Source organism: Mycosarcoma maydis, chromosome 17 (assembly GCF_000328475.2).
Source record: "Mycosarcoma maydis chromosome 17, whole genome shotgun sequence".
In the NCBI taxonomy this organism is placed as follows: Eukaryota; Fungi; Basidiomycota; class Ustilaginomycetes; order Ustilaginales; genus Mycosarcoma; species Mycosarcoma maydis.
Genome location: NC_026494.1, coordinates 375,079 through 400,464, shown reverse-complemented (window position 1 = coordinate 400,464; position 25,386 = coordinate 375,079). Strand labels below are relative to the sequence as shown.

Below are 25,386 nucleotides of genomic sequence, written 5' to 3'. Positions count from 1 at the left end.
CGTATCAGGTGGGGGTGTTCCTCCCACCGCTGAGCAACGCCATGAGATTAGCGCCATTGATCGCATGTGAGCCGACGTTGAGCTGCTGGCCCTGCTGACCCTGCTGACCCTGCTGACCCTGCTGGTGTTGGAGAGGCGACGATGCACGTGCAGCGGGAGGTTGCGCGTAGTAGGGAAAGTGAGCCGCAGGAGTGGAAGTCCTCGGATCGGCATGTGCGGCGGGCAAGTCGTAGGGGTATCTGGGAGCGATTGGGATACCCGGAGCGAACGGTTGTGGCTGCGCTGCCAACACCTGCTGCTGGATGTGCGGAGGCATGCTCATCAGTTGCTGGTACAGCTGCGGAGGCATTCCGGGCGGAGGTGGTCGACCTGCGCCTGGTGGCAAGAAGCCTGGTGCGAATGCTCCGTTTGGAGGAGCAACACGCGGAGGACCACCAGAAACACCCATGGGCGCCACTCCGGGTGGCAGGCTGGCCATCCCCGGTGGCATCGGTCCGCGAGCCAGACCCAGACTGGCAGCAATGTGAGGAGGTATCTGCTGGAAGCCGCCAGGACCGCCCATTGGAGGTCGAGCCATCAGGCGAGGGTCCATACCGGGCGGGGGCGCGCGTCCGGGCACGCCGCCGGGGAACCCGCCGAATCCGCCCAGTCCCGGAGCACCGCCAGTCGAACCAAGGCTGCCAGGTCCAGCTGCACTCGTGGGCGAACTCAGTCCGCCGAGTTGCTGACGAAGCTCGTTGTAACCTCCGCCAATAGACCCAGATTCGGACAGCTGTTGCTGCTGCTGTTGCTGCTGTTGGTACTGCGGATATTGATCATGTTGCTGTTGGTGCTGCTGCAGAGGCAGTGAGGTGCTCGACTCTCGCTGATGCTGATATTGCTGCTGCTGATACGCCACTGGTGATCGTACCTCCACGCCATGCTCGTTGCGCGCTTCAGCCGACGACAGTCCCGGCGAAACAATGCTTCGAGGGCGTTCCGTCGTACCGTCTTCCCCATCGCCACGGTTGCCACGGCCCTGGCCTAGTAGAAGCTCATTGACTCGGTCTGCTGAATCCGCATCAGCGCCTTTACCCTGCGTTGGCGTTGGCGTTGGCGTTGGCGTGCCGGTGCCGCCACCGCCGCCTTGAAGCATGGCCATGAGTTTTTGCATGCTCTGCTGATCTGCCTCCGAGACATTCTTGCCCGAGGCATCCTTTGGCGTGCCGTCGCCCTTGTCGCGGATCGAGGTCTTGCTAAATAGCTCCGAGATGTTGATCGAAGAAGACGAAGAAGCGGGAGGCGATTGAGGGCTTTGCAAGCTGGTGACGTCTTTGTCCTCCGAGCCCTTGCCCATTGATTCGAGCATCTTTTGCTGAGCGGCGAGAGCGGCAGCTTGTGGGTCTCGAGGAGGTCCACCTTGACCACCAAAGAAACGTGCAAATCGGCTCGATCGGACGGGAAGACCCGGAGGGCCAGACCCGTCAGCTCCAGGACCGCCGTGACTGTTCGAAATGTTGTCGTAGAGCGAAGCGCCGGAAGCAGGACGCTGGTTGGCTGCGACCATCATCTCATGACGGATAGCGTCCAGCTCGGATGGCTGAGATGCTGCTTCACCGCCAAACGCGTATTCTCCCGAGACATCACGGTCCGCGCCGAGAGATCCACTGCGAGCACCATCGTAGGTGCTAGTGTTGTTGGCAGGCTCAGACTCGCCTCTAGCCAGCCTCTCGCGACGTTCTCGCTCCTTCATCTGCGCTTTGAACGCCTGGATGCTATCGACTGCTCCCGCCATGTCATCTCCGCGTACGTCGTCTACGCCATCACCCTCCTTGCGACGACTGCCAAATTGACCGAACGGAGCACGATTGTCCACTGGAAGCGGTTCTGAGTCGTCCTCGAGCCAAGCCGGGTTGTCGTCAGAATCGCCTGCCCAAGGAGCACCGCTGCCTCGCTGAGCACCGCGTCGATCGCTGGGCCGCAAGCGGTCGGATGCGATGCTGGAAAAAGGTCCGGCGCGGTCTCGGTCGCCAGGTTTTCGCCAGTCAGAGGCGGTATCGGCTCCTCCCGTGCGACGGACTCGTGGGGATTCCGAGATCTCTCCCTCCTCGCGGCTTTCGTCGGCATCCAAGCCGCGTTCGCCACGTCGTCTGTCGCGCGCTGCATCGCGCGGAAGCATGTCCCGCATTCGATCTTTGCCGTACGAGGCGGAGCGCTCGCCCATGCCAGAGCGACGTCCATCGCCGAGACCATCGATTTGACCGTCTCGAGGGGGACCTCGACCGCCTCCTGGTGTACCAGCAGGTTTGAAAGTGCCGCTTGCCGAGATTTGTCCAAAGGGATTTTTGCCAGCAGGAGCGACTCGGCGACTGCTCACTTCGCCCAAACGGAGGCCTTCGCCGCGATCGCGATCTTCGTTTCTCCTTGCTCCAAAACGGGCGCCGGCTCCTTCCCTTCTAGGACCGAAACCTCCCAGGGCGCCGCCAATGAAGCCGCCATTGTTAGCGGCGTCTTCACCCTCAGCTGCATGATATGCTGATTCTTCTGTGTGGGCTTTTCGTGACGAATCCCGGTTGTTGTGGACGGGCTTGTGGTAAAAGGGCCCCCAGTCTCCATACCAGTCGCAAAGAGAAGGCATGGTGATGGGCTTGGTGATCAGGGCGGAAGAGCTGTAGGCCAGCAGTGCGCCTCGAGTGTAGAAGCGAGGACAGTCGGCAGGTCGCTCATACTTGGTTGTTGGTTGTGCGCCGGCATTGCAGGAAAGAGGAGATTTGTGGGCGACTGCTTGTGAGCCGTTTGTTGCAAAGGGGTTGGGCGGTAATGCTGCGGCTGGTGGTGGTGCTATGCCGAGACCCGGCGGCGGTCCGGCTGCCATGATTAAGCTGTGTTGTCAACAGCGTAGAGAGGCAAGCTAGGATCGTTCGGTTCCCAGCGCCTTTTTTGCAAATGTTGAGATGTAATTGATGGTAGCTTGAGCGTTCGTTTGCGTGAATGCGTGCGGATTACGCCTTGAGGTCTCGTCGTATCCTTCTGCAAAGGAAATTGTTAATTCCAGACGGTGGTGATCGGGATAAAGGAAGAGTATGTCTAGTTCTTGGGAAGCGCACCGAATTGAATCACGATACTGGCCCTAGGTGCAGAAAGCAAAAAGGGACACAGAGTCGAGAACTTTGAAGACGGGCAGCGGTGAACAGCTGCGAAAGCGGCGAAAGCGATTATGAGTTGCTTGTTTTGCCTTGATTGCGTAAAGTTTGAACGAGCGAGCGGAGTGCGATTGTGTCTAGCAAGCTCGGATGGAGTTGGGCTTGGATGTTGGCAAGGTGTGACTCAAACGAGATGGTGATACCAACGATGAGTGCCTCGTGTGTCTGTGATTGGATGACTATCCGATGGTCTGTCTACGCTACGGCCAACAGACTCTGAGCGACCGACCGAGCGACTTTCGGGCTTGCCATTGCTGAAAAGCTTGTTTCGTACGGTCCACTTTAGTTTCTCTCTCACAGCCAAACGCCTTTAGTCATGAGTCAATTTTCGTCAATTCGTGAATATATTAAAGAAATGCCACTCAGACGAGGCAGCAGCCAAGTTTAGCTGAAACCCGATCCGTTGAAATTGGCGTCATCACAACGCTGTTGGCCTCTGCGCAACTTTCCCAATTTCGATCAGTCATGAATCGGGTGCCATATCTCGTGATCGAGTCACACCCATGTTCAACGCGATGTCAGTGATGACTGACAGCTCAAAGGACACCGTTCGTGATTCACGTTCGTAGCTAATTTCCAAGTCACTATACATGCAAAAATCAGTAATGATTCGATGTAGAAGAGATTCCTAGCGTTCAGAATGAGCGGTTACGATATCAGAAACGAGACTTGTTCGCAGCGCTTTCGATCTATGTTTGCACAGCTCAAGCAGTGCCTGTCTCCTTCCATGGATACTCGAACGGTGGGTCATCTTTGCGACGCCAAAGCTTCTTCTTCTTGCCCGCCGTATCCTGTGCCCACACCTCGATGCAGTGCTTCTTGCGGAACTGTCGGATAAAACGAGGGTCCCACAGCTCGGACGAAACCCCAAGATCCTTGCAGCATCGCATCAGCGCATTCGACTTGGCTCCCTCGGAAGCGGTGGGAACACCCGAAGGTTTGAAGAACTCCTGCTCGCCTCTTGCTGTGGCAACAAATCGGCCTTGGCAGATGAGCACCCATTCGCGGCTCACGATGCCTTGGCCGACATTGGTCTCGCTGCGAGGTGCCATCCCCCACCCGCCCGGTCCAAAAGCCTTGTTGAGGATCCGGCGGTACTTGATCTCAGGCAGGTAGATGAGCCCGTCTGGCTTGATCTCGACGTCGGCCTCGTTGATGGGTGCCATGAGCACATCGATCGCCTCCTTGCTGAAAGAGCGTTCACCGAGCCCTGCGAAGCTGGTCCCCCATGCCTCCGAGATGTTGCTGATCGGGATGGATGCATTTCCAGACGAGTACGTGCCAGAGGAAGAGGCCCCAGAGGAAGAGGCCCCATTAGATGAAGCGCTGGACGGAGATCCATTCTTTGAAGAGGATCCGTTGACTAGTCCGGGAGCAGCCACCCTTGGGCTGACCTCAGGCTCAGCAGGCTGAGAAGCAGGTCGACTCGAATGAACGGCAGGATCGTTCGAGTTGCCCGAGGCTGTATATGGCTCTTGTGGTGTATCGGAGCTCTCAAGCTGCTCGCGCATCGACTCGGGCAATGGATGCAAATCCTTGAGCCCCGTTCGTGCCACCGGCTGCTGCTGCTGCTGCTTTGAATAGTTCCGACTGCGCGAGCTAAGCGCAGGAGCAGATGCAGAGAAACAGGCGCGCGCAGGTGCGCTCATAGAAGTCTGTCGCAGCGCACTGCGGGCAACGCATGTGAGCATCGTCCTCATCGTCAAGTTCCAGCTATGGCTACGAGAAAGATCGAGGCGTTGAGTTTATGGATAAAGGCGCTTAGTACGACTTAATTGATGGGCCTTGCTTGTTATCACAAATTTTCTTGATAGTCAACGGCTCAGGACTAAAGGACAGCCTGATTCGCTCTCGACGTATGGGTTGTCGAATATGATGGCAAGAAGTAGGTCCTTTCTCAAACAAAATTTGTCTGAAGAAACTCGTGGCCACACTGGAATCCACTCAGCCATGCATCAAAGTGACGCAAAGCCTTTCTCGCGTCTGTCAGTTGAGAGGTGTGAGTCGTGAGTGTTAGTGTGGAGGCGAATCTGTGCGTTACTAATTTCTCGCCCGATAGCAAAGTATCTTCCTGTCGCGCAGCGCACACTGAACCCGCGTCGCCAGAGCACAGCAAGAAGCTTCTCCCTGCAAACATCAACCCTCCCGAGACGCATCTGCAATCCTTCGCGTAGCGCTGCTGTCGAGGGGATTACGCACTCTCACAATCGAGCTCACGCTTGCAACACGGAGAGTACAATTGCACCGGTCTGCACAGATCCGAGGACGATTCCCACCATGTCGGATCAAGAGACTGCGGACAATGCAGTAGCGGCCCAAGATGGCGTCATCGCTGAACAGACCTCGACAACAGCAGAAGAGGTAGTAGCGACTCCGGCAGAAGACAACCTCGAGGATGCATTGTTCGGAGATGATGACGAAGAAGAGGAGCAAGTGCACGCCGTTCAACGAAATCGCCCCACCCGAAACGACGAAGTTACCGAGCGCGACGCCGGCGATGACGACGAAGATGACGAGGACGAAGGCGTCCATCGCAAAGTTCGCCGTTCCAGACAACGTGTCGCTTCTGCCTCGGCCTCTCCTCCCCCTGTCGGATCCAATGGACTCACTGCGCCTCCACCTCTCGATGCCTCTTCTCCCATGGACGTACACGACGGTCGTTCCGACCGTTCATCCCGTTCCGGCAGTCCGTACGGTCGACAAGGCTCGCAAGACCTCGATGAAGACGCGCGGCGTCAACTCGAATACAAAGAGGACGACGAAGACGATCTTCAACCCGACGACAACATTGAAGTAGCACACCTCGCGCTACCCCAACTGCCCGTGCGAAGGACCAAGGAACACTGGTTGGCAAGGATACCTCACTTCCTGCGCTACGTCACCACTCCTTTCGATGCCGACAGCTGGGATGAGGAGCAGGAGGAAAAGATGCTATTGGAAGAAGGATTCAATTCCGGATTCGGTAACGACGTTGGAGCTGCTAGTCTGCTGCGTACTTCCAACACCATTCGATGGAGGTATACTGATCAAGTAGACGAAGATGGTGCACGAGTACCCGAGTCGAATGCACGGATCGTACGTTGGAGCGATGGCACCATGTCGTTGCAAGTCGGTAGCGAACTGTTCGATATCACTCAGCAGACGGAGAAGGGGCGCGTCTCAACCGCCAACACGGGAACAAGTACACCACAGCCGGGCACGAGCTCGCAAGCTGCAGGATCGTCTTCGCGACTGTTGAGCCAAGCGACGCAGAGCATGCCTATGGGATCCAGTGGATCGTCCGACCGACCCGCGCAGTCCCTGTCGTACCTGGTGGTGCCACACGAACGCGAGCAGATCATGGAGTCACAAGGTCCCATCGCAGGAACTCTGGCCTTCACTCCCGCCGATACGCAGTCGGAAACGCATCGTCGTATCGCCAAAGCTCTGCGTTTCCAAAAGACCGCTCGGGTCGTCGCTACCGCTGCCGGTGCCGGCGCCTTGGATCCTGAAGTCGAAAAAGCGCGCATCGAAAAGGAACTCAAGGATGCAGAAAAGAAACGCATTCGCGAACGTCAAAAGGCGGATCGCAAGAGCGGCAAGTTCGACGACGATACGTTCGACGTCGATGCGCGTCGAAGAAGTCGCTACGTCGCCGCTCGAAAGAGCGGTGGAGGTGCGCGCAACGCCGGCTATTACAGCGACGAGAGCGATCTCGGTGGTGTTGCTGAGGAACTGGGCGGTCGAAGTGGAAGCAAGCGCGGTGGCGCTGCATCCCAACGTTATGCCGAAGACGATGACGATGGCTTTATTGTGGATGACGAGGGTGATGACGACGATGACCAAGATGGTCAAGGCCGCGGTGGTGGACGTAGAAAGAAGAAGCGCTCTTCGGATGACGAGGATGCGATGGAAGTCGATGATGAGCCTGATGAGATGGAGCTGGCCGAGCAGAAGATCGAGGAGGCCGAGCGAGCTAGGAAGAAGGCTGCTGCTGGAGAGTCCAAGAGCAAGCCGCGAAGGCCTGACCCGGCGTTCTCTTCGGACGAGGATGATCAAGACGCGGACGCAGACGATGACACTCCAGCTGCCCAAGACGCAAGTCAACCCATCGCCAAGAAGAAGCGCATCATCGAGAGCGATGAAGAGTAAAGCCGCTCCCGAAGAAAGCAGGTTTAGCCTCTGCCAATACAAATGAGGAGATCCCATTCGTAATTGTAGATCTCACCTCACTATCAGTTGGCTACATGGCAGATCGCTTTCGGCGTCAGCACGCATGATCTAAACTCATGCCTGATCGTCGCCATTGATGTCGTGCGACACTTTGTGTAGATTCCCTCAAGTCAAAATCACACATTTTGAAGCTAACCACATTAATCATTGGGCACGAGAGAGCTGGAGAAAGTTATGTATTTTGTGCAAGGGCGACACGGGGAGAAAGATTGGGTAGATGTGTGTGAGGGTCGTGCTGGATGTGATGTACAAAGCGAAGAGCAACCTGATAGGCACTCTAGCGCGAGACCTGCATTCGCTTCCTCCTCACCCTCGGCAATGCTCGGCGTTTCTTTCGTCGAAAGCGTAACCCAGAAGGAAGGATGATCAGTTTTGAGGTTTTTGGTGTATGAGGACAATGAGGGCGGTCAACAACGCCCTTCGTGGGTGAGCCGAGTCGCGGTCAAAGTCGGAAAATATGCTGGTAAAGCGTTGGCATAGAGGCCGACGTCAAACGAGATTGCAATGAAGAAGATGCGGAACAGAGAGAAGAGATACCGGGGATGACATGGAACAAAGGACGTTCACATGTTTAGGCGGCCACCTTCTTGCCGGCGGAGCCAGTCTGGAAACCGTTCTTGGCACGGCGGCTGACGTTCTTGAGGTAGCGCATGCGGCCGGTACCGGTGGTCTTTCTGCGCTTAGCCTTCTGGCCCCACTCGTAGGAGCGGATCTTGGCCGCGGGGTAACCGCACGAAGCGCAAACCTTTTTCTGACGGTGGAAGGCACGCGCGTTGCATCGTCGGCAGACGGTGTGCGTCTTGGTGCTGTAGAGAGCAAGAGCAAGGGTGTAGAAGGGATGGTGAGAAAAATTGCTCTACAAATACTGACGATGCGGATCCTGTTCGCGCGCTTCACATCCAGTATAGGTTCCTGCGTCACTCCCAAATGCATTGTAACGGATGTGTTCCGGCTCCAATGATCCGTAAAGTTGCCTGAACCGCCTGCCTTGGTGTCATGACCATATCCACAAGGCAACCTCTTTGAGCTCGATTGGCCATTTAGCCTGGTTCTCGTACTTGCACGTTCAACCCATCTTCTGCTGCATCAAGACTCCCATCGTTTTTCCGTGACATGCCGTGCGAAGTTCCTTTAATCTACCCGCCCATCAGTTCCCAACAGCTGAGAGACGAATTGTCGATGCTGCTTGTGTCGTGCTCGGCATGAACATGATATCCGTCTCCTCTGAATGAACGCCTTTCTGGATCCCTGCATAGTGGGCAAACAGGTACATTGCATCTTGTTGATGAACGAGAGATACTTACTGTCGCTTACCGAAAGAAGTGGTACCCTTCGTCATCTTTAGGTTAGGTGTAAGAGTAAGTGGTTGTAGATCGAAAGTCAGAGACTGTGTCGGCTATGTTACGAAGATTTCAATTCGGAAGAACCAAGGACAATCCGACAACTGCGGTACGGCTAGCAACTAGGTTGGAAAAGGTTACTGCGAAGATGTGTTGACTTTGTAAGTTCCAAATGAGTTGTCGGCCCCTTAAGACGTCCTAACTTCGATGCTTAGTCGGAGAAATGTGATGAGACGGATCCAGAAAGAAAAGCTGGCCCGGCGTGACGAATATGTGTGCAGCTATGTGGTGAATCTGAAATTCCAATGCCGACAAGTGTATGAAATCTGTGCGATGTGTTGATACCTTGCTGGGAGAAAGGATGCTGCAGTAATGGTGACGACGAGTGCTTTTCGACGGCAGTGCCGGATTGTCCAGAAGTGTCGTCGACGAATTGTGTGATGTTCAAGCTCACCTTGGCTAGAGTATGTCTTGAGAGTTACTGGTGGGAGCAGAGAGAAGGGTTGATGGCGACGAGAGCCTTCAGACTTGACTTTGCTTGCTTGCTGACTCCTAGGCTTGTAGGCTCATAGTTGCTTCTCAGCTGGGCTCGACGCATTCGGGCTTCTCACTGCCAGGCCTGCTTGATGTTTCGGCTCTCTTCGTCTGTCTTGCTCAGCAGTCCAGCTTTCGAGCAGGCCATAAGCTCAGACACGGTCCTCACTCGATCGTCACTGCCAGGCAGAAGCTTTCCTTGGGTCCCTGTATTCACTCGCCAATACTAATATTGGATCCAAAGCAAATGTTGAAAAAATACAACACTGCTCTAATTTGATCTTTAAAAATTCGAAACTTGGATCAAAAGATCACGTGAAGAAAAGTCCCACGCATCGACTTGGACAAGCATGTTTCTGACGCTGCTTGCCTCAATCTTGCTGTACCGCAGGTGCGACAAGCTCTGCTTGGCTAGCAATTTAGAAGAATGAGATTTTTTAACACTTGGAATGTTAGTTTCCGAGGTTGAAGCTTGAACTCGAAAAGACTTTTGTAGACAGGCGAGCGAGACAACGAGAGCGAGAAAGGCTCAAGGGAGAGAACGCAGGACGATGGAATAGCTCGAGTCTCGAAGTCATTGTTCCTTCCATCCCCTCCAAGTCACCACCTCGACCTCACCGCATATATATAACATAGCGTAAGTAATCATCATCATCAGCGGCACAAACATTATTGCATCGTCGATACAGCAGCAGCGAAGAAGGATATGACTCGTACCTAAAGTGCAGAGATTGGGGTAACATTCTGCAAGATGAAGTAGGACCGCTTTGGGTGGACGGCCGCGGTGTGTCGTCCTGCATGGCAGCATGTGATGGATCTATGATCGATGAAGCACCTGTCTTCATGGACACTCTGTGGCCATGCCAAGGACACGTTTCAAGGTCGTTTGACCTAGTCAGAATAACATTACACGCCACGCGACTGTCCTCGATCAGCATTACTGTGTCAAAAATGACAAATAGGAGATCGGAGAGAATCACGGATGGGGACATGTATGCTGGCTGGAAAGACGATGCCGCCGCTCTATGGGACTCGAAAGATACGCAGGAGCTGCATGCCGACCACTTGTCCATTCTTTACTCGACTTTCTACCCTCGTGCTCTACAGGGACCCTGCCTGCGAAAGTTAAGCATCACACGTGATACTTACTGGAGGCCTTTTCTATCAACTCTCTCTCCCATCTACCACCCATTCACCCTTTTCGTTTCCAACTACCGACAGAACCATGGCTCCTAAGGCTAAGAAGTCGTCCCAGGACAACATCAACACCAAGCTCCAGCTTGTCATCAAGTCTGGTAAGGTCGCCCTCGGCCTTAAGAGCGCTCTCAAGAACATGCGCTCTGGCAAGGCTAAGCTCGTACTCATCTCGGCTAACACGCCTCCTCTGCGCAAGTCCGAGATCGAGTACTACGCCATGCTTTCCAAGACTGCCGTCCACCACTACCAGGGCACCAACGTCGCTCTTGGTACTGCTGCTGGTAAGCTGTTCCGCGTCGGGTAAGTTTCTCACTCCTACATTTGCACGTGCCTTTTTACTAGCCAATGATCTGAAGACTGATCTTGTACAACGCATCTCCATCGGGCCTTGATCTCGAACAGTGTTATGACCATCCTCGACGCTGGTGACTCGGACCTGCTCTCCACCGTTGCTGCTTAATGCGGTTTCGCAAACCTTTAAAAGATGATCTTTGCACTCGTTGCAACGTCCTCTTGGTTTGTTCCGGGTTCTTCGCGACCGAGCGGCTCGGCGTAGTCTTGTCATCATCATCAACATTCTCGATGCATCATGTACATTTATCAGTAGCGGGATGCTGTTGTTGCCGTCCCGTCTGGCTCTGCACAGATTCCACCAACCCCCCCAAAAATGCAATACTTGCATACAGGCACATGGCTTCCATGCTTGATGATGTGTGACTCGGTGAAGACCGTTGGCATTTGGGAAAGAACGGCTGGAGGACAGATGTTGCGAGATCGGCTAAGCCTGGGCAGCTGATGCCGGTCTTCACAAAGCTGTTCTGGCCGTCACTTGGGCGAGTGATGCAGAGAAAAGTATCGAGATTGGGTTGCATTGACGTGCTGCATATCTCTGATGCCGGAGTAGCTGCTACTGCTGATTGATGTGAACTGTGAGAATTCTCTTGGGTTGGGCAATTCTTGATTGCTTGTGGGTGTTGCTTTTTCGAGATTGAGCGCCACCGGTACTCTCGTCGACGTAGGCTGCTGGGCAAGATGTATTGGTTCTCATGACTTTGGCTTCAGCTTCCACTCACTAGCGCTTCAGGATGAGCAACGAGTCGACAATCGCTGTCAAGATTACGGGTGTTACTGGCGGGGCAACGGATATGCAAGTCACGAGTGTGAGGATGCCGGATTGACGATCAGTCACGGATAACAGATCGTGTGAATCGTGAATCGGGAATGGAAATCACTCACGACTGTTGCCGAGTGCAGGACTTGTCAACGGTCCATGGCCTGGTCCACGCCATACACTTATATTGTTAGGCCAACATGTGCCACACCGCCGGCTGGAAATTGCATGTATAAGGAGGCTCTCCATGTGGCGCAGGCAATTGCGGCTGATAAGATCCCGATTCTTCTTGCGAGACAATCGTGAGTGCCACGGCATAAAAAGGTTGGAGTTGGTTCTGCGTTGCGCCGAAAGATGTTGTTGTCGCAAGAACCACGCGGTGCTGGCCAATTGCGATTCGATTTGAGCACCGCATCATGTACCCACACGGCTTACTTGCGCACAGCCTGCTGACTAAAGGGGTGGTTGGGGTATTAACGACTACGAAACGAGACGAGCTTGCTTGCAACCGCAGCTTCACAACCGGAGGTCAACGAGGCGTTCCTCGGACGGAAAAATTTGTTGCTCATTTTAAGGCTCAGTCAGTCTTGATGAGTGTTCCGCCAAAGATAGCGACCGGTGCGTTTTAGAGTTTAATAACATATCGTGATTGCGGACAAAATGATAGGGAGGCAAGCCAATCAGGATTGGAGGCAAGAGGAAGGTGCTCATACTATATAGTAATATAAGGTGCAACGAGTTGTTGCCTTATGTCATTGCGAGTAATTGGTGAGCCCCTCGGTGAGTGACGGAGGTTAGCGATGATGAAGCGTGCCGAAGCTGCGAAAAGTCGGGAGTGCTTTGAAGTCATCTTAAATCATCAGAGGCCGCACGGAGCATGACGGCGAGAAGAAAAAAAGGGGTCGTAAGCTTCGGTCGCCAAGGAGCTTCTCCAGGTTTACTCGTGACTGGCTTGGCCTTCTCTCTCCGCGTTGCTGAGAGGCAGTTGAACTTAGTAGTCCGCAAGATTGTTTACTAAATGAATCGTGAATGTACTAAACAACAGCTCAACCCTAAGTCTGCCGAGTTTAAGCGCGGAGTATTTGCTTTAGGCTTGGCTTTTGTGACTTTTGCCTCCAAAGGGAAATTACCACCTGAATTTGCAGCAGCAAATTGCCAGAAGCGCTGCAAGCTTTTTGGCGTCTCACGACTGCCTGAGCGCTGTCGGCCTACGACGCGGCTCACCGCTGTGGCCTTGGCAGCTGTGTGACTAAACGTGAATATACAGTATTGGAGGAAACAACAACCAAAAATCACATTCATAACTCTGCGACTGCACACTCACAACTGACTGGCAGCCTGCATTTTCCAACTGTCACATCTGGTCGAGCCACTTGACCACTGTGACGCTTGCTTCACGCTCACCCATCCCGACACACGCACAAACACACACACACACACACACACACATCACTTGTTGCAGCTGCTTTGCTTAGGCTCCACCTTCCTTCATCTCTTCATTCCTGCTCAACACACACTCTTGCTCGGACACCTTCCATCACCTCCAAGACGACGCCAAGCTTTGTTCTCGCTTTGACGCAGGCACATCCTTCGATTGCACCTGCTTCTGCCAACCTGGCGAGCTACGTCGTCCGACTCGGCGTCGCGATTGCTGGATTAAACGTTCGCATCCTTCACCTCGGGCTTCGATCGTCAACGGTGCAAATTTTCTGTCAACCTCAAAGAGGCAACAATCAAAGCTGCAGTCAAGGTTCTCGTAGTCGACAATCTCTCTTTGTGCTCTCGTCGTTCTGATCTACCTTACCGCCGGTATTGCACGAATAAGTGCTTGTACATCCATTCTGCTTCTGTACTAGCTGGCTCACACCCGCTGCTTCTTGCGAAGCTTCTCACTCAGCCAAGAAAGCCGAAAACCAAGCTCGCCTCGTCGCTGCACCGTCTTCCAGCCACACCGGCTTCTTCAAAGCAATCAACTTTGGGCACTGTACGGTTACGTCACCTTCGCACAAACAAGAGGAAGCTGATTAACTCGTTCATCATCATCACGCATCATTACTTGCTTCTTGCTTCCAACCGCTCTTCTGTGCTCATATCTATAACATCAGCCATGTTCAAATCTTTCGGCAAGATCATGGGCGGCTCCTCCCGAAAGGGCAAGTCCAAACTTCAAGACGGCGATGACAGTGTCGATGCGTCCAACGGCTTACCCGGCTCCGACTCTTCCAACCTTCTACGCGCCAAGAGCAAGGACTCTCTCGCGGTAACTGAAAATGGCTCGGGCAACTTCGCGAATAATGGCTCTTCCGCTCCCGCCAAAATCGAAAAGCGCGGCGGCGTTAGCAGACACGAATCGCCCTTGCCATCTCCCTCGCCCTCGGCACGCAACGTGCTCGAAGGCCAAGAAGAATCCAGTGAGGTGGGCAGTTCCGCCGTAGCTAGATCAGCCCCCGCTTCTGACGTCGGTGGCCCGCGGCCCGCGAACGACGCTGCATCCCAAAGCACATCCGTGCCTACCGCCAACACGATCCTCTCCAATCCACTCGCACAGAGCGGCAGCACCGGCTTCCCTAGCTCCGTTGGCAAGAACGCGCAAGCTGCGGCTGGCGGCGACCAGGTTCGCACCTTTGACATTGATGACATGATCTCGCGTCTCCTCGAGGCGGGTTATTCGGGCAAGATCCCCAAACCAGCGCTCAAGAACGCCGAGATCACCGCGGTTTGCCAAGCCGCACGCGAAATCTTTCTCTCGCAACCCACGCTCATCGAGCTCAGCCCGCCCGTCAAAATTGTCGGCGACACACACGGCCAGTACCACGATCTTTTGCGGTTGTTTGAGATGTGCGGTTTCCCACCATCCGCAAATTACCTCTTCCTGGGCGATTACGTTGACCGAGGCAAGCAATCGCTCGAAACCATCCTGCTGCTGCTCTGCTACAAGATCAAGTACCCCGAGAACTTTTTCCTGCTTCGTGGCAACCATGAGTGCGCCAACGTCACGCGGGTCTACGGCTTTTACGACGAGTGCAAGCGTCGTGTCAACATCAAGATCTGGAAGACGTTCATTGATGTCTTCAACACGTTGCCCATCGCCGCTGTGGTGGCGTCCAAGATCTTTTGCGTGCATGGTGGACTTTCGCCTTCGCTATCGAATATGGACGACATTCGACGCATCGAGCGCCCCACCGACGTTCCCGATTACGGTTTGCTCAACGACTTGCTCTGGTCCGATCCGTCAGATACTGCACTGGACTGGGAGGACAACGAACGAGGCGTTTCCTACTGCTTCGGCAAAGCCGTGATCCAGCAGTTCCTGGCTCAGTATGATTTCGACCTCATCTGCCGTGCGCATATGGTGGTCGAGGACGGCTACGAGTTCTGGAATGAACGGACGCTGGTCACCATCTTCTCGGCACCCAACTATTGCGGAGAGTTTGACAACTTTGGTGCGGTCATGTCGGTTTCAGAGGATCTGCTGTGCGCGTTTGAATTGTTGAAACCGCTGGACGGCGCCGCGTTGAAAAAGGAAATGGCCAAGAATAAGAGGAGGAGTCTCTTGCAACATCAATCACCGCCTGCGAGGGGGTCGCAGCAGTCGTATTGAAGCAATAATGCTTGAGACGATGCTTGCATCTCTCGAGGATTGGTCATTGGAGTTTTTTTTTTTTTTGGTCGCTGGAGGGGATAATGTGCCCTTGCTGGCTCGTGCACGCCCCTCAGCTTGCCCCACTCTCTATCGTCATGGTCACATGTTCTCCCTGCTGCTCGCGCTCTTCCATGGCCTCGGTCACAAACATATACTCGGTTGCTTTTGCAGTACGAACTATACGCACAGTATTTATTGGACTCTTTCGCAATCCGATCAAGGTTTTTCAGTATGAATTGAATGAAGTGAACCAAGTGTGGATTGGCGAGTGCAGATTAAGAAGGGTTGTTGGTGGTGGGGAGGTGGCTGGATTCGTGATCAGAATCGGGCTGTGAGACGGGGCGGTGGTCGTGAGTGTCGGGGGATTCGTCGGGGACGGTCAGGAGGTGGCCCATGCGTTGGACCTTTGTTCGGAGGTACTTTTCGAGTTCGGGGCCCTTTGTGATGCTGGCGCCGATCATGGTAGTTCCGGATCTTCGGAGGACGTGATCGATGTACGAGTCGCCCGAGTCGCTAGCGCTGTCCTCTGCTTCGCTGTCGTCTATCTGATCGTCATCTGACTCAAACGTATCGTGAGGATTGACAATATCCTCGCCTTGGTGTCGCAACCCAGCAGTGGTGGGATCCACCTCAGAGTCCGAGGTGCCCGCCTGAGAAATGATACTTGCATCCATGCCACCAAAGCTGATCTGCCTCAACAGACTGGAAGCCTTCCTCGCACCAGTTGCAGCTCGAAGCGGCGAACCTCTAGCACTGCCTCCCTTCTCTTTCCTCTTGCCACCCTTCTTCCTCCTCCTCAACTTCTTGCCAAACTTCCACACCCTCGGAACCATGCCTACCCGCTCCGCCACCCTGACACCCTCCGCTTCCAACGCCTCCATCTTTTCCGGATTGTTGGTCAGCAATCGACACTCGTCCACACCCAAATCCTTCAAGATGGCCGAAGCGATATCGTACTTTCGTGCATCGGGGAGGTGTCCGAGCAAGATATTGGCCGAGACGGTATCGTGACCCATATCTTGCAAGTTGTACGCCATGAGTTTGTCCAATAGTCCGATGCCACGTCCTTCCTGACGTAGATAGACAATCACGCCGCGGCCGAGCTTCTGCTGAGCAGCACCGGGATCGCGTGGCTTCGACGTGTCGTAGGCTTCCGAAATGAGTCGGATGGCTTCGTCCAACTGTTCACCGCAATCGCAACGTTGACTGCCGATCGTCTCACCGGTGAAGCATTCCGAGTGGATACGCACGAGTGGTGCCAGCGTATCAGCGCTGTTTGAATGCATGTGCGGCTGAGAATGGCGCGCAAGCGGCTTGGACGCAACCTGGAAGCTAGGACCGAGCCTACCCACATAAGCACCTCGCACGATGCGCTCCATATCTGTCTCCTCGGAACCCCAAACTTCGTCGAGAGACTTGCTCCTCAGCGCGTGCTGCTGATACAGCGGATCAGATTCCTTGACAGGTCGACCGTCAGGACCCATCCGAGTGCTGGCTTCGTCGTTCTGGTACGGGTCGATGACGATGGCAAGATGCTCCTTTGTATCGTGCGTGTTCTTGTAGAGGTGGCAAAACACCTCACCATGTGGAGTGGGAACCCGTGTGCGGGCGTAACATCGTACACGAACCGGCGGCGGACGCACGATCGACGACATGCCAGGATTGCCCAGCGGCGTACCGACTTGGGTGGGCATGGACGCCAGAGTCTCGGCTGCCGGTGTAAGGGGAATCTGAGTTGGGGCAACGGTGGCAGCAGCGACGGCTGCTTTTCGTTGGTCGAGTGCTTGTGCGATCGTGTCGGCCGGTGCAGAGGGGGGGACGAGGACAGTCTTGGCCGCTTGATTGCCTGGCTGGGCCGGAAGCTCGGGCTGGGCAGGTTCGTCGCTGGCACGAATACCAACAGCCTGCGTCGAAGCTTGGTTCCGGACGTCCGCTGGGAGCGCGGCCTGAACTTGAGCTTGGGCACGCTTCTGTTCGAGTTCGTGCTGCTGCTGCTGCTGCAATCGGACGGTGCGAGGCGCCTGTCTACTGGCGTAGTAGGAACGCTCTTCGTCTGTCACCTCGGGAACGGGATCAACCTTGATAGATGAGGAAGAGGCGACGTTGACGTTGGAGGCAGGATCTTCAAAGTCGTCATAGTCGCAGTTGGCATACGAGCCGCTTGCTCCGGAAGGTTTCCGAGGGCGTGTTTGAACCGGGCGGGAAGAAGCACGAGGTGGAGCATCAGAGGCGGCAGCTGCTGCAGCTGCAGCAGCAGCCGCCTTACGCTGACTCGCAGGCATCTGCTGAGATTTGGTGGTGTGTGCATGGCTGCCAAAGGAATGGTGGAAGTGATGACGAGTGACATGAGGACCGGAGCTCAAACTTGCAGCCAAGACCATGGGGTCGATGGGTGGTCTTCTAAGAGCGTTGAGTGTTGAAAGTGGTCTTGTTCTAGCGGACGAAGAGGAAGAAGACGCATAGTTGGGCTGATGCGGGAAGGAAGACGGCATCGAAGTGAGGGCGTCGAGAAATTCAAGGTCGCCTTGAGTGACGACGCTGTGGGAGTTGGCGGCCTGCATCGTGTCTAGTCGAATGGGGGATGCAGCAAAGGCAACAGCGTGCATGCCTGAGCGTTGGTGGCGTAGACCAAGCGTGTAGCGTGTGTCAGATGCGAGTCGAGGCTGAGAGCAAGGCGATGGTGGCAGTTGAGAAGTAACGATGGCTGAACAGGGAAGGTGAGCGAATTGGCAAAACGCCGAAATCGGATATTGGCCAGACTCATGTACCGGACGAGGCTGCTGTTGCTCTTACTCGTGAAATTCATTTGATTCGTGATTTGCGTGTGATTTGCGTGCTGGAGACGAAATCACCAAGCGTGAATCACGAATCAAGAAACAACCACAACCACGAATTGACTCACGACTCACACCATGTGTCACAGAAACGCAAAGATTGCCAATTTCTGACGCCGCATCTGGGCCACGTATCGAGAAGGAGCTTCAATTGTACTTGTGCGCAAGACAGCATGTTGATAAGCGACATGGACCTCTTCAAGGCAGAGCAGCCTTACGTTATAAAGTGACGTGGTACGAGATACAAGAACCGCGGCCAACTTCCGAACCACGGTGTACGAGCTTGCGGCGCACTCACACTCACCACTGAAAAGCCTAAAGCCCGAGAGGCTCGGATTTGAGGTGAATGATTCGTGATTCTGTGATTTTCCGCGCTGCACGCTGCGTGTGGCTCGTGTGGCTCTTTTCTTTGTGCAATGTAAGAGTGTAGCACATGCACACGAATCCGCCGACGTAAAATCATGTGCAGTCACGATTCAGGATTCAGGATTCAGGATATTATTGAGGATATTCAGGATTCACAATCTTGGTTCACAGATGCCACTGTGGCGGATTCATGACTGTGACTTGCTTCTTCGGTTCACGACGCCAAAATCTGTTGAGGTGTGGTTGTGATGCAAGATCTGTCGAGGTGATTCGGGTTCGTCACTCTACTTGATGTCTCTCTCAGAGAAGAGATGGCACGAAACCGCTTGTGGCGACTCGCTATTCATGTCCGAGTGTTGATCAAGGCCAAGGTTGAGATCCTCTCGTACGAAAAATGCCGAGCCGCAGAAGCGTAGGATAAGCTGAACGATTTACCCAAGATCGCTCGCTGTGCTTGAGTAGATGACGGCGGCTGCAGATCATTGATTCGCAAAAGGCCATCAAGAAAAGAAAAGAAAAGAAAAGCAAAGCAAAGCGAAGCGATTCGTGATTCGTGATTGCTTCATGGAATCAGATCCAAGATCGCTGCCGAGGCAAGGAGAGGCTCAGCCAGCGTCAGTGCTGTTTTGTTTGGCGAAAGCGCTGTGCTGCCGTCTCGGCGTCTCGTCAGTCACGAGTTCCAAATCACGAATCGTGAATGGCAGTCATGAGTCAAGTTGAATTGATTGCAAAGAATTGATTGCAAATTTGAGACTCACGCCGTGAGAAGTTAGGGAGCGTGTGCGTGTGTTTCTCTGTGTGGTTCGTGGTTCGTGGTTCGTGGTTGGATGCGTCTCGAGGTGTTGGTCTCCGTTTTTCTGCTTCTCTCGCAGCTGAAACTCTGTCCAAGTCTTCTGTGCGTCTGGGTGTGATTTTGTTCGGTGCCTCAGCCTCGATTCAACTTTGCCGCCCTCTACTCCACACACACACATACACAGATCACAACACTCGCTCTTTTTTCCATCTCCTCACCACCAACACTTTCTCGACCTGTCATCTTTCTAGCCCAGGTCATTCACCATCCAGCAAATCGTCGTCTCCGGCTACACTCCGATTCGTTTTGCTGCCTTCCTGACGTATCGATCTCTTGCTTTCCGCTATCGCACAATTTCTCACCATGTCAAGCATGCGCGGCATTCCGCGTCGACAAGACAACTACAAGGCAAAGGGTGTCTTCAAGCAGGATGAGCTCCGACGTAGGCGTGAAGAGGCTCAGGTCGAGATCCGTCGTCAGAAGCGTGAAGAATCCATGGCAAAGCGAAGGAACCTAAACATCGCCGACGATGAGAGCGGCGCCGACTCGGACGACGATGGCATTGCCTCCGCTGCTGTCGATGCTCAGCTTGCCGATGAGCTCCCAAAAATGATCGAAGATGCCATGAGTGACAATCTCGACCGCCAGCTCGACGCCACCACCAAGTTTCGAAAGCTTCTGTCCAAAGAAAAGAACCCTCCCATCGAGCGCGTCATTGCTGCCGGTGTCGTTCCTCGCTTTGTCGAGTTCCTCCGAAGCCCGCACAGCATGATCCAGTTCGAGGCTGCTTGGGCACTCACCAACATCGCCTCCGGTACCTCTGATCACACCCAGGTCGTTATCAACGAGGGCGCTGTTCCCGTCTTTATCGAGCTTCTCTCGTCGCCCGTCCTCGACGTTCGCGAACAGGCCGTCTGGGCTCTTGGTAACATTGCCGGTGACAGCCCCAAGTGCCGTGACTACGTCCTCCAGGCAGGTGCCATGCGTCCCTTGATTGCTCTCCTCAGCGAGAACCACAAGCAGAGCATGCTCCGCAACGCAACGTGGACGCTAAGCAACTTTTGCCGTGGCAAGAACCCTCAACCAGAATGGTCCATGGTCTCTCCCGCCCTCAGTGTGCTCACCAAGCTCGTATACTCGATGGACGACGAGGTGCTTATCGACGCCTGCTGGGCCATCTCGTATCTCTCGGACGGCGCCAACGAAAAGATTCAGGGCGTCATCGAGTCCGGCGTCTGCCGCCGTCTCGTAGACCTACTCACCCACCCTTCCACTGCGGTCCAGACCCCTGCACTTCGCTCCGTCGGCAACATTGTCACTGGCGACGACTACCAGACCCAGGTCGTCATCTCGTCTGGCGCGCTGCCACCTTTGCTCTCGCTGCTCTCCTCGCCCAAGGAGGGCATCCGCAAGGAAGCCTGCTGGACCATCTCCAACATCACCGCTGGTTCTTCTCAGCAGATCCAGGCCGTGATCGACGCAAACATTATCCCTCCTCTCATCGACATTCTGCAGCACGCCGACTTCAAGACCAAAAAGGAGGCCTGCTGGGCCATCAGCAACGCTACCAGCGGCGGTCTCACCGAGCCTCAACAGATCCGATACCTCGTCTCGCAAGGCTGCATCAAGCCGCTCTGCGACCTTCTCAGCAGCATGGATAACAAAATCATTCAGGTGGCGCTCGATGGTCTCGAGAATATCCTCAAGGTGGGAGAGATGGACCGCGACGCTGCTGGTGGCGACGCTCCCAACGCTTATGCGCTTCATATCGAGGAGTGCGGAGGTATGGTCTGTATCCACAACCTCCAGCACCACGAGAACCTCGACATCTACAAGAAGTGCTTCTACATCATGGACAAGTACTTCCCAGACGACGAGGCACAGGACACTGGTCTCGGCGCTCCTCAAGTCGACGAGACCGGTGCGTTTGCATTCCAGTCCGACTTGAATGCTCCACAGGGTGGATTCAACTTTACGCCCGCTCAGAACGGCATGCAGCAGTAAGCGAGTCGCTTCAAACAAACGAGAGCGCTTGCTTCCGCAACGACCACCGCTGTAGAGCGTGCCAACTCTGCAACGACTACAAATCTCTCCGTCACGGCCTCGGATGGATACACATGGTGTCAAACGAGATGGCTGTCTACGAGGATACCAGATCCGCCCTTCTGCACTGAGTACACAGCGTCGCTAGCTGCCTCTCACCATGTAGCATGATGGATGCGCATCCACTTGACAAAAAAAGGTAAGTTTGCAGGTCGCACCCTGGCTTTTTCGCCCCATATGCGCACAGGGTGCGCTCCGTAAGTGTCAAACGACGTGTTGCTAGTCCTTTCCCCACCCAGTATCGATCCTGCCCGCGCATGCGGTCGTGCGTCTCCACTCTCGATGCCAGATCGGCGTCGTCTCCCTTTTACAATCCATACATGTCATTGTTTCCCTCTTGTGTCATTTCTCATCCTCATTGTTTCGTCAATCCTGCAAATCTTTTAGCGTCTGCGGTTTTGTATGTATGTATGTATGTGTGGGTGTGTATGTTTGGTGGAAAACTCACGGTGAAGAGCGATGATTTTGATTTGGGCGGCGGGTGCACGGGCTGGGGCGGCATTTGAGGGGTGGAAAATCCAGGGTCCAAGAGCAGTTTTTGGGTGGGTTTGCGGCTTTCAATGCATACACCATCTTGTTGTATATTGAAAAGCACGACAAACGATCCACGATTTGTTTGGATCGTAAGGACGACTAAGGAGAGCAATACGTAACAGCTGTAGTGCTAGACAGTTTGGGATCAGGTGGATTGGCTGTGGTGGAAAGTATGATCGGTGGCAACAAGAGGGTTGGATCCAGATTTGTTAGTCAGGCCGAGCTCGATTCGGCGCGCGCTAGCGGTAATCGTGATTCGTCCACGGAAGAGTACGATCCACGATCATTGTACGAGCGACTTCAAGCACACAAGCAGGCAAAAGATGCAAGTATCGAGGACAAGTTCAAGCTATCAAATCAGTTTCGAGGTATCGACGATGCAGAGGCCGAGTTCTTAGCAGCCATCGAGGCGGATAGAAAGCGAGACGAGCTCGAGAGAAAGAGAAACGAGAGCAAGCAGCTCGAGCTGTTTCGCTTAGCCAAATCAGCCAGCGTAGCAACAATCGATCAATCCAAGATCGGCAAGCATGAGACTTTGCACCAGAACCCGACCAATGCGGTCCACACCAAGGAGAATCACGCAATGCAGCCACCCAAGCAGGCAACACTACCCGAACCACCAACAACCAACAAGAAAAAGCGCAAGCCCAATTCCTCAGCCTTGCTGGGCGTCGTCAAGAGAAAACCACCCGTCAGTCCGGCTTCCGCTACTGCATCTGCCAAGCCCACTGCCGCCCCTTCGTCCACAGCAGCACAAGCAGCTCCAAAAGTGACCATAGCCAACGACCATTCTGACAAACCGTGAAACAGACACTCGGCAAGTTGCTGCAAATTGCTCCACATTGATACCCATTCATCCCAAAAATGAACTCAAACAAGTACAGAGGTACAAGAGCCAGTGTCACGTCGCAGCCTTGATCTCTCACGTTCAAGAAACGCCCGTATTCGGCATATCTTTCGAACGTGGGCGCCGACTACCAAGAACAATGTCAGATGCTGCTTCGCATCGATGATCTACCAAACGTCGAATCGGAAATGGTACCACTGAATTGATTCGAGGAGCGAGACGCTGCCGTTCCGCTACGGATGCTTTCGCTCGTATTTCGTCGTCTGATAGAGGATGTCCCGATCTCAGAGCCGCTATCGTGTGTGTCTTGATAATGTTCGTCAAATATACCTTCGAGTACGCTATGCGCGACGTATGACCTCCCAGCGTATTGGTTGTAGGTGGGTTCGGAGAAGGCAGTGGATCTATCTGACGTTGACTCGGTCGCTTGGGATGGCAGGCAGACTGATTGCCGACTTGATGATGGACTAGCGGTGGGATGGGTCCAGGCTCGTGCTGAAGCTCTCGATGCTGATGCTGACCCTGACCTAGACTGTTGCTGAGCTTCGGTCCGTGAGGCGCCGTACGCAACCTCGCAGCTTTCAAGACCGGAATCAGACTGAAAGCCTGTCCGTTGACCAGCAAGTCTTGGTCGTGATGGAGCCAACATGACTGGATCGAAAACGTGTGGCTGAATCAGCGGCACAAGCATGTCTCTCGTAACATTTGGTCCGCTAACTCCCATTTTTGGACAGGCCTTAAGGGGCATGCTCAAGCCGGGAGTAGTCAGTCGTGAATTCTGAAGATAAATATGCGTGTCCATTCGAGGGAGCTGCATCTCCACGTTCTGGAGCTGTGGCTGAAGTGGCTGACCATCCAAAGCAAAGGTCTCATGCTCTGCACGATCCTGACGAAACATTGAAGGCTGCCACAAATGATGCAGAGCAGATCCACTTCTGGAAGCAATCACGCGCTCTTCAGCAGAACTGAGGACCGGCATTCTTGCCAACAGACCAGAATCAGGTGGTGTCACGGGATGTGTGAGCATTGCGTTCTGCAGATGCGGAGCCATACTCTCTGCATGGCGATATGCTTCTGCATGAGTAGCAACCGACGGCGAAGTCAAACCTGGAACTGCCGTAGCCACGAACTGCGGGAAAGACTGTCCGGTCCCCTGCAAATTCGAGCCCACTGATAAAGACGATTGTGGTGCATTCATGCTGCTCGGGTTGAGGTTCGGCGGGGGAAGTTTCTGGACACAGTCAGGGTGTCGTTGCCCGCTAACTGGCCCATGGTGGGAGGGACTGATAGCTCCAGTGCGTACGCGAAGCATGTCGCCAAAGGCCTGTACAGGCGGGCTTGCGTTTGTCAAAGTGTGCAACGAAGCAGACTGAGCTTCCAACGATCTGTCTGGAAAGCGGGTCAGTTCGCTATGCTGATGGACGCAGGGGTCATGCAATCTCCCGCAGGCGAAGAGATCGCTGCTGGGGACGGGCGGCAATAAGGGCCGGCAAAAGCCCTGGAATCGACTTGCCTCAATTGGAGAGCTTCCATGAAGATTGCTTTGTTCGGTGACTCTTGGGTTCAAAGGAGGCCTAACCGACGTCAACCCGGGAATATGGATGGGTGGACCGCCAAGATGTTTGGATCTGTTGAGGCTTAGGTCATTCTGCAAAGTGGCGGAAACGGGCGGAGCGATTCCGTGGTGCAAGAGCAAGGCTTCTAGAGCGGCGTTGCGATCAGCTAGCTCTGCAATTGTTTCTCGGAGAACCTTTTCCCTCTCCTTTCGTCTTTCACGGAACAGACGACTAGCCCTAGCGTTGGGCGTAGCGGAACATGTGCCGATTTCAGTCCGTGTATCGGATTCGTGGGCGTAGTGAATAGTTTCACCACTGGGCGGACTTTTTGGAGTTGTGTTCGATTGAGCACATTGCGATACCACCGCACTGACCGTCGCCATGCCAACAGCGTCCGGGCCTGTTGGTGAATCGCCCGTGCCCAAATATATGTTTCGAGAATGTCTGTCACTCGCGTTGAAGGATTCCATGCCTTGTGTTCTCGTGATAGCAGCTTGAGCTCGAGCTTCTAGATATTTCAATGACTCGTCAGGAAGATTGCCCGGCTCCGTACTGGGATCGACTTTGTGAAAACGTTCAGCAGCAGTGCAAGCGGTGGTGCTGGAAGCGTTCAAGGTTTCAGCAATGACGAGAAACTCACAGCAGGTGAGAGACACGGTGGTGGCGAGCTGGTCAGGATGAAAGAGCCTTCGCAAATCCAGTCACTAGGAGAAGCGGGGCAGCTTTGTACTCTGTACGGCATGTCGTCACCGCCGCCGTTGATACACCTTATTAACGCGCAGCGAACTTGTATTACAACAACCAGATTCACATCCTTCCTCTTAGCGCAGCTACAAGGTGGCGAAGAACGACGGTAGGGCCAAAAGTGGGGGGAGACAGCGCTCCGTCTGATTCTTTGGAAACCCTTGCCTTTGTCGCAGCGTAGCACAGATCATTGGGTCTTTTCTTTGTTTGCTCAGTCGAGCGCATGACAGGAGCTGAAGCTTTCCTTGGCTGAGTTCTACAAATTTGTGGCTGTTGTCGGCGCCGACAAGAGGCGAATTTGAGCGTGGGGAAGTGCATACAGACAGGACTCAAGGATACAGTCAAGCTAGAGAAGGGAGGGGAGGCAAATGCCACCTGAACCTCCTGTCA

General features: G+C 54.3%; 10 protein-coding genes across 10 annotated transcripts; 5 read left to right on the top strand and 5 right to left on the bottom strand.

The window, feature by feature from the left end:
• Positions 1–4: 4 nt before the first annotated feature.
• Positions 5–2,854, bottom strand: UMAG_04832 (uncharacterized protein; the record flags this gene model as incomplete). Its single annotated transcript, XM_011393383.1, has 1 exon — positions 5–2,854. The coding sequence occupies one exon, from the start codon at positions 2,852–2,854 to the stop codon at positions 5–7; it is 2,850 nt and encodes a 949-aa protein (XP_011391685.1).
• Positions 2,855–3,886: 1,032 nt separating this feature from the next.
• On the bottom strand, positions 3,887–4,882 carry UMAG_04831 (putative single-stranded DNA binding protein; the record flags this gene model as incomplete). The annotated part of the gene is made up of 1 exon (XM_011393382.1): positions 3,887–4,882. The coding sequence occupies one exon, from the start codon at positions 4,880–4,882 to the stop codon at positions 3,887–3,889; it is 996 nt and encodes a 331-aa protein (XP_011391684.1).
• Positions 4,883–5,459: 577 nt separating this feature from the next.
• Positions 5,460–7,313, top strand: UMAG_04830 (uncharacterized protein; the record flags this gene model as incomplete). Its single annotated transcript, XM_011393381.1, has 1 exon — positions 5,460–7,313. The coding sequence occupies one exon, from the start codon at positions 5,460–5,462 to the stop codon at positions 7,311–7,313; it is 1,854 nt and encodes a 617-aa protein (XP_011391683.1).
• Positions 7,314–7,965: 652 nt separating this feature from the next.
• On the bottom strand, positions 7,966–8,733 carry UMAG_10701 (60S ribosomal protein eL37; the record flags this gene model as incomplete). The annotated part of the gene is made up of 2 exons (XM_011393451.1): positions 7,966–8,200; positions 8,699–8,733. 2 exons carry the CDS (start codon positions 8,731–8,733, stop codon positions 7,966–7,968), a joined length of 270 nt encoding a protein of 89 aa, XP_011391753.1.
• A 1,760-nt stretch (positions 8,734–10,493) lies between these two features.
• On the top strand, positions 10,494–10,925 carry UMAG_10700 (60S ribosomal protein eL30; the record flags this gene model as incomplete). The annotated part of the gene is made up of 2 exons (XM_011393450.1): positions 10,494–10,765; positions 10,868–10,925. The coding sequence occupies 2 exons, from the start codon at positions 10,494–10,496 to the stop codon at positions 10,923–10,925; spliced, it is 330 nt and encodes a 109-aa protein (XP_011391752.1).
• Positions 10,926–13,683: 2,758 nt separating this feature from the next.
• UMAG_04827 (putative protein serine/threonine phosphatase) lies at positions 13,684–15,177 on the top strand (the record flags this gene model as incomplete). Its single annotated transcript, XM_011393380.1, has 1 exon — positions 13,684–15,177. The coding sequence occupies one exon, from the start codon at positions 13,684–13,686 to the stop codon at positions 15,175–15,177; it is 1,494 nt and encodes a 497-aa protein (XP_011391682.1).
• A 317-nt stretch (positions 15,178–15,494) lies between these two features.
• On the bottom strand, positions 15,495–17,825 carry UMAG_04826 (GTP cyclohydrolase II; the record flags this gene model as incomplete). The annotated part of the gene is made up of 1 exon (XM_011393379.1): positions 15,495–17,825. One exon carries the CDS (start codon positions 17,823–17,825, stop codon positions 15,495–15,497), a length of 2,331 nt encoding a protein of 776 aa, XP_011391681.1.
• A 1,750-nt stretch (positions 17,826–19,575) lies between these two features.
• UMAG_10699 (putative karyopherin alpha) lies at positions 19,576–21,216 on the top strand (the record flags this gene model as incomplete). Its single annotated transcript, XM_011393449.1, has 1 exon — positions 19,576–21,216. The coding sequence occupies one exon, from the start codon at positions 19,576–19,578 to the stop codon at positions 21,214–21,216; it is 1,641 nt and encodes a 546-aa protein (XP_011391751.1).
• An 805-nt stretch (positions 21,217–22,021) lies between these two features.
• UMAG_10698 (uncharacterized protein) lies at positions 22,022–22,654 on the top strand (the record flags this gene model as incomplete). Its single annotated transcript, XM_011393448.1, has 1 exon — positions 22,022–22,654. The coding sequence occupies one exon, from the start codon at positions 22,022–22,024 to the stop codon at positions 22,652–22,654; it is 633 nt and encodes a 210-aa protein (XP_011391750.1).
• Positions 22,655–22,838: 184 nt separating this feature from the next.
• On the bottom strand, positions 22,839–24,722 carry UMAG_10697 (uncharacterized protein; the record flags this gene model as incomplete). The annotated part of the gene is made up of 1 exon (XM_011393447.1): positions 22,839–24,722. The coding sequence occupies one exon, from the start codon at positions 24,720–24,722 to the stop codon at positions 22,839–22,841; it is 1,884 nt and encodes a 627-aa protein (XP_011391749.1).
• Positions 24,723–25,386: the final 664 nt, after the last annotated feature.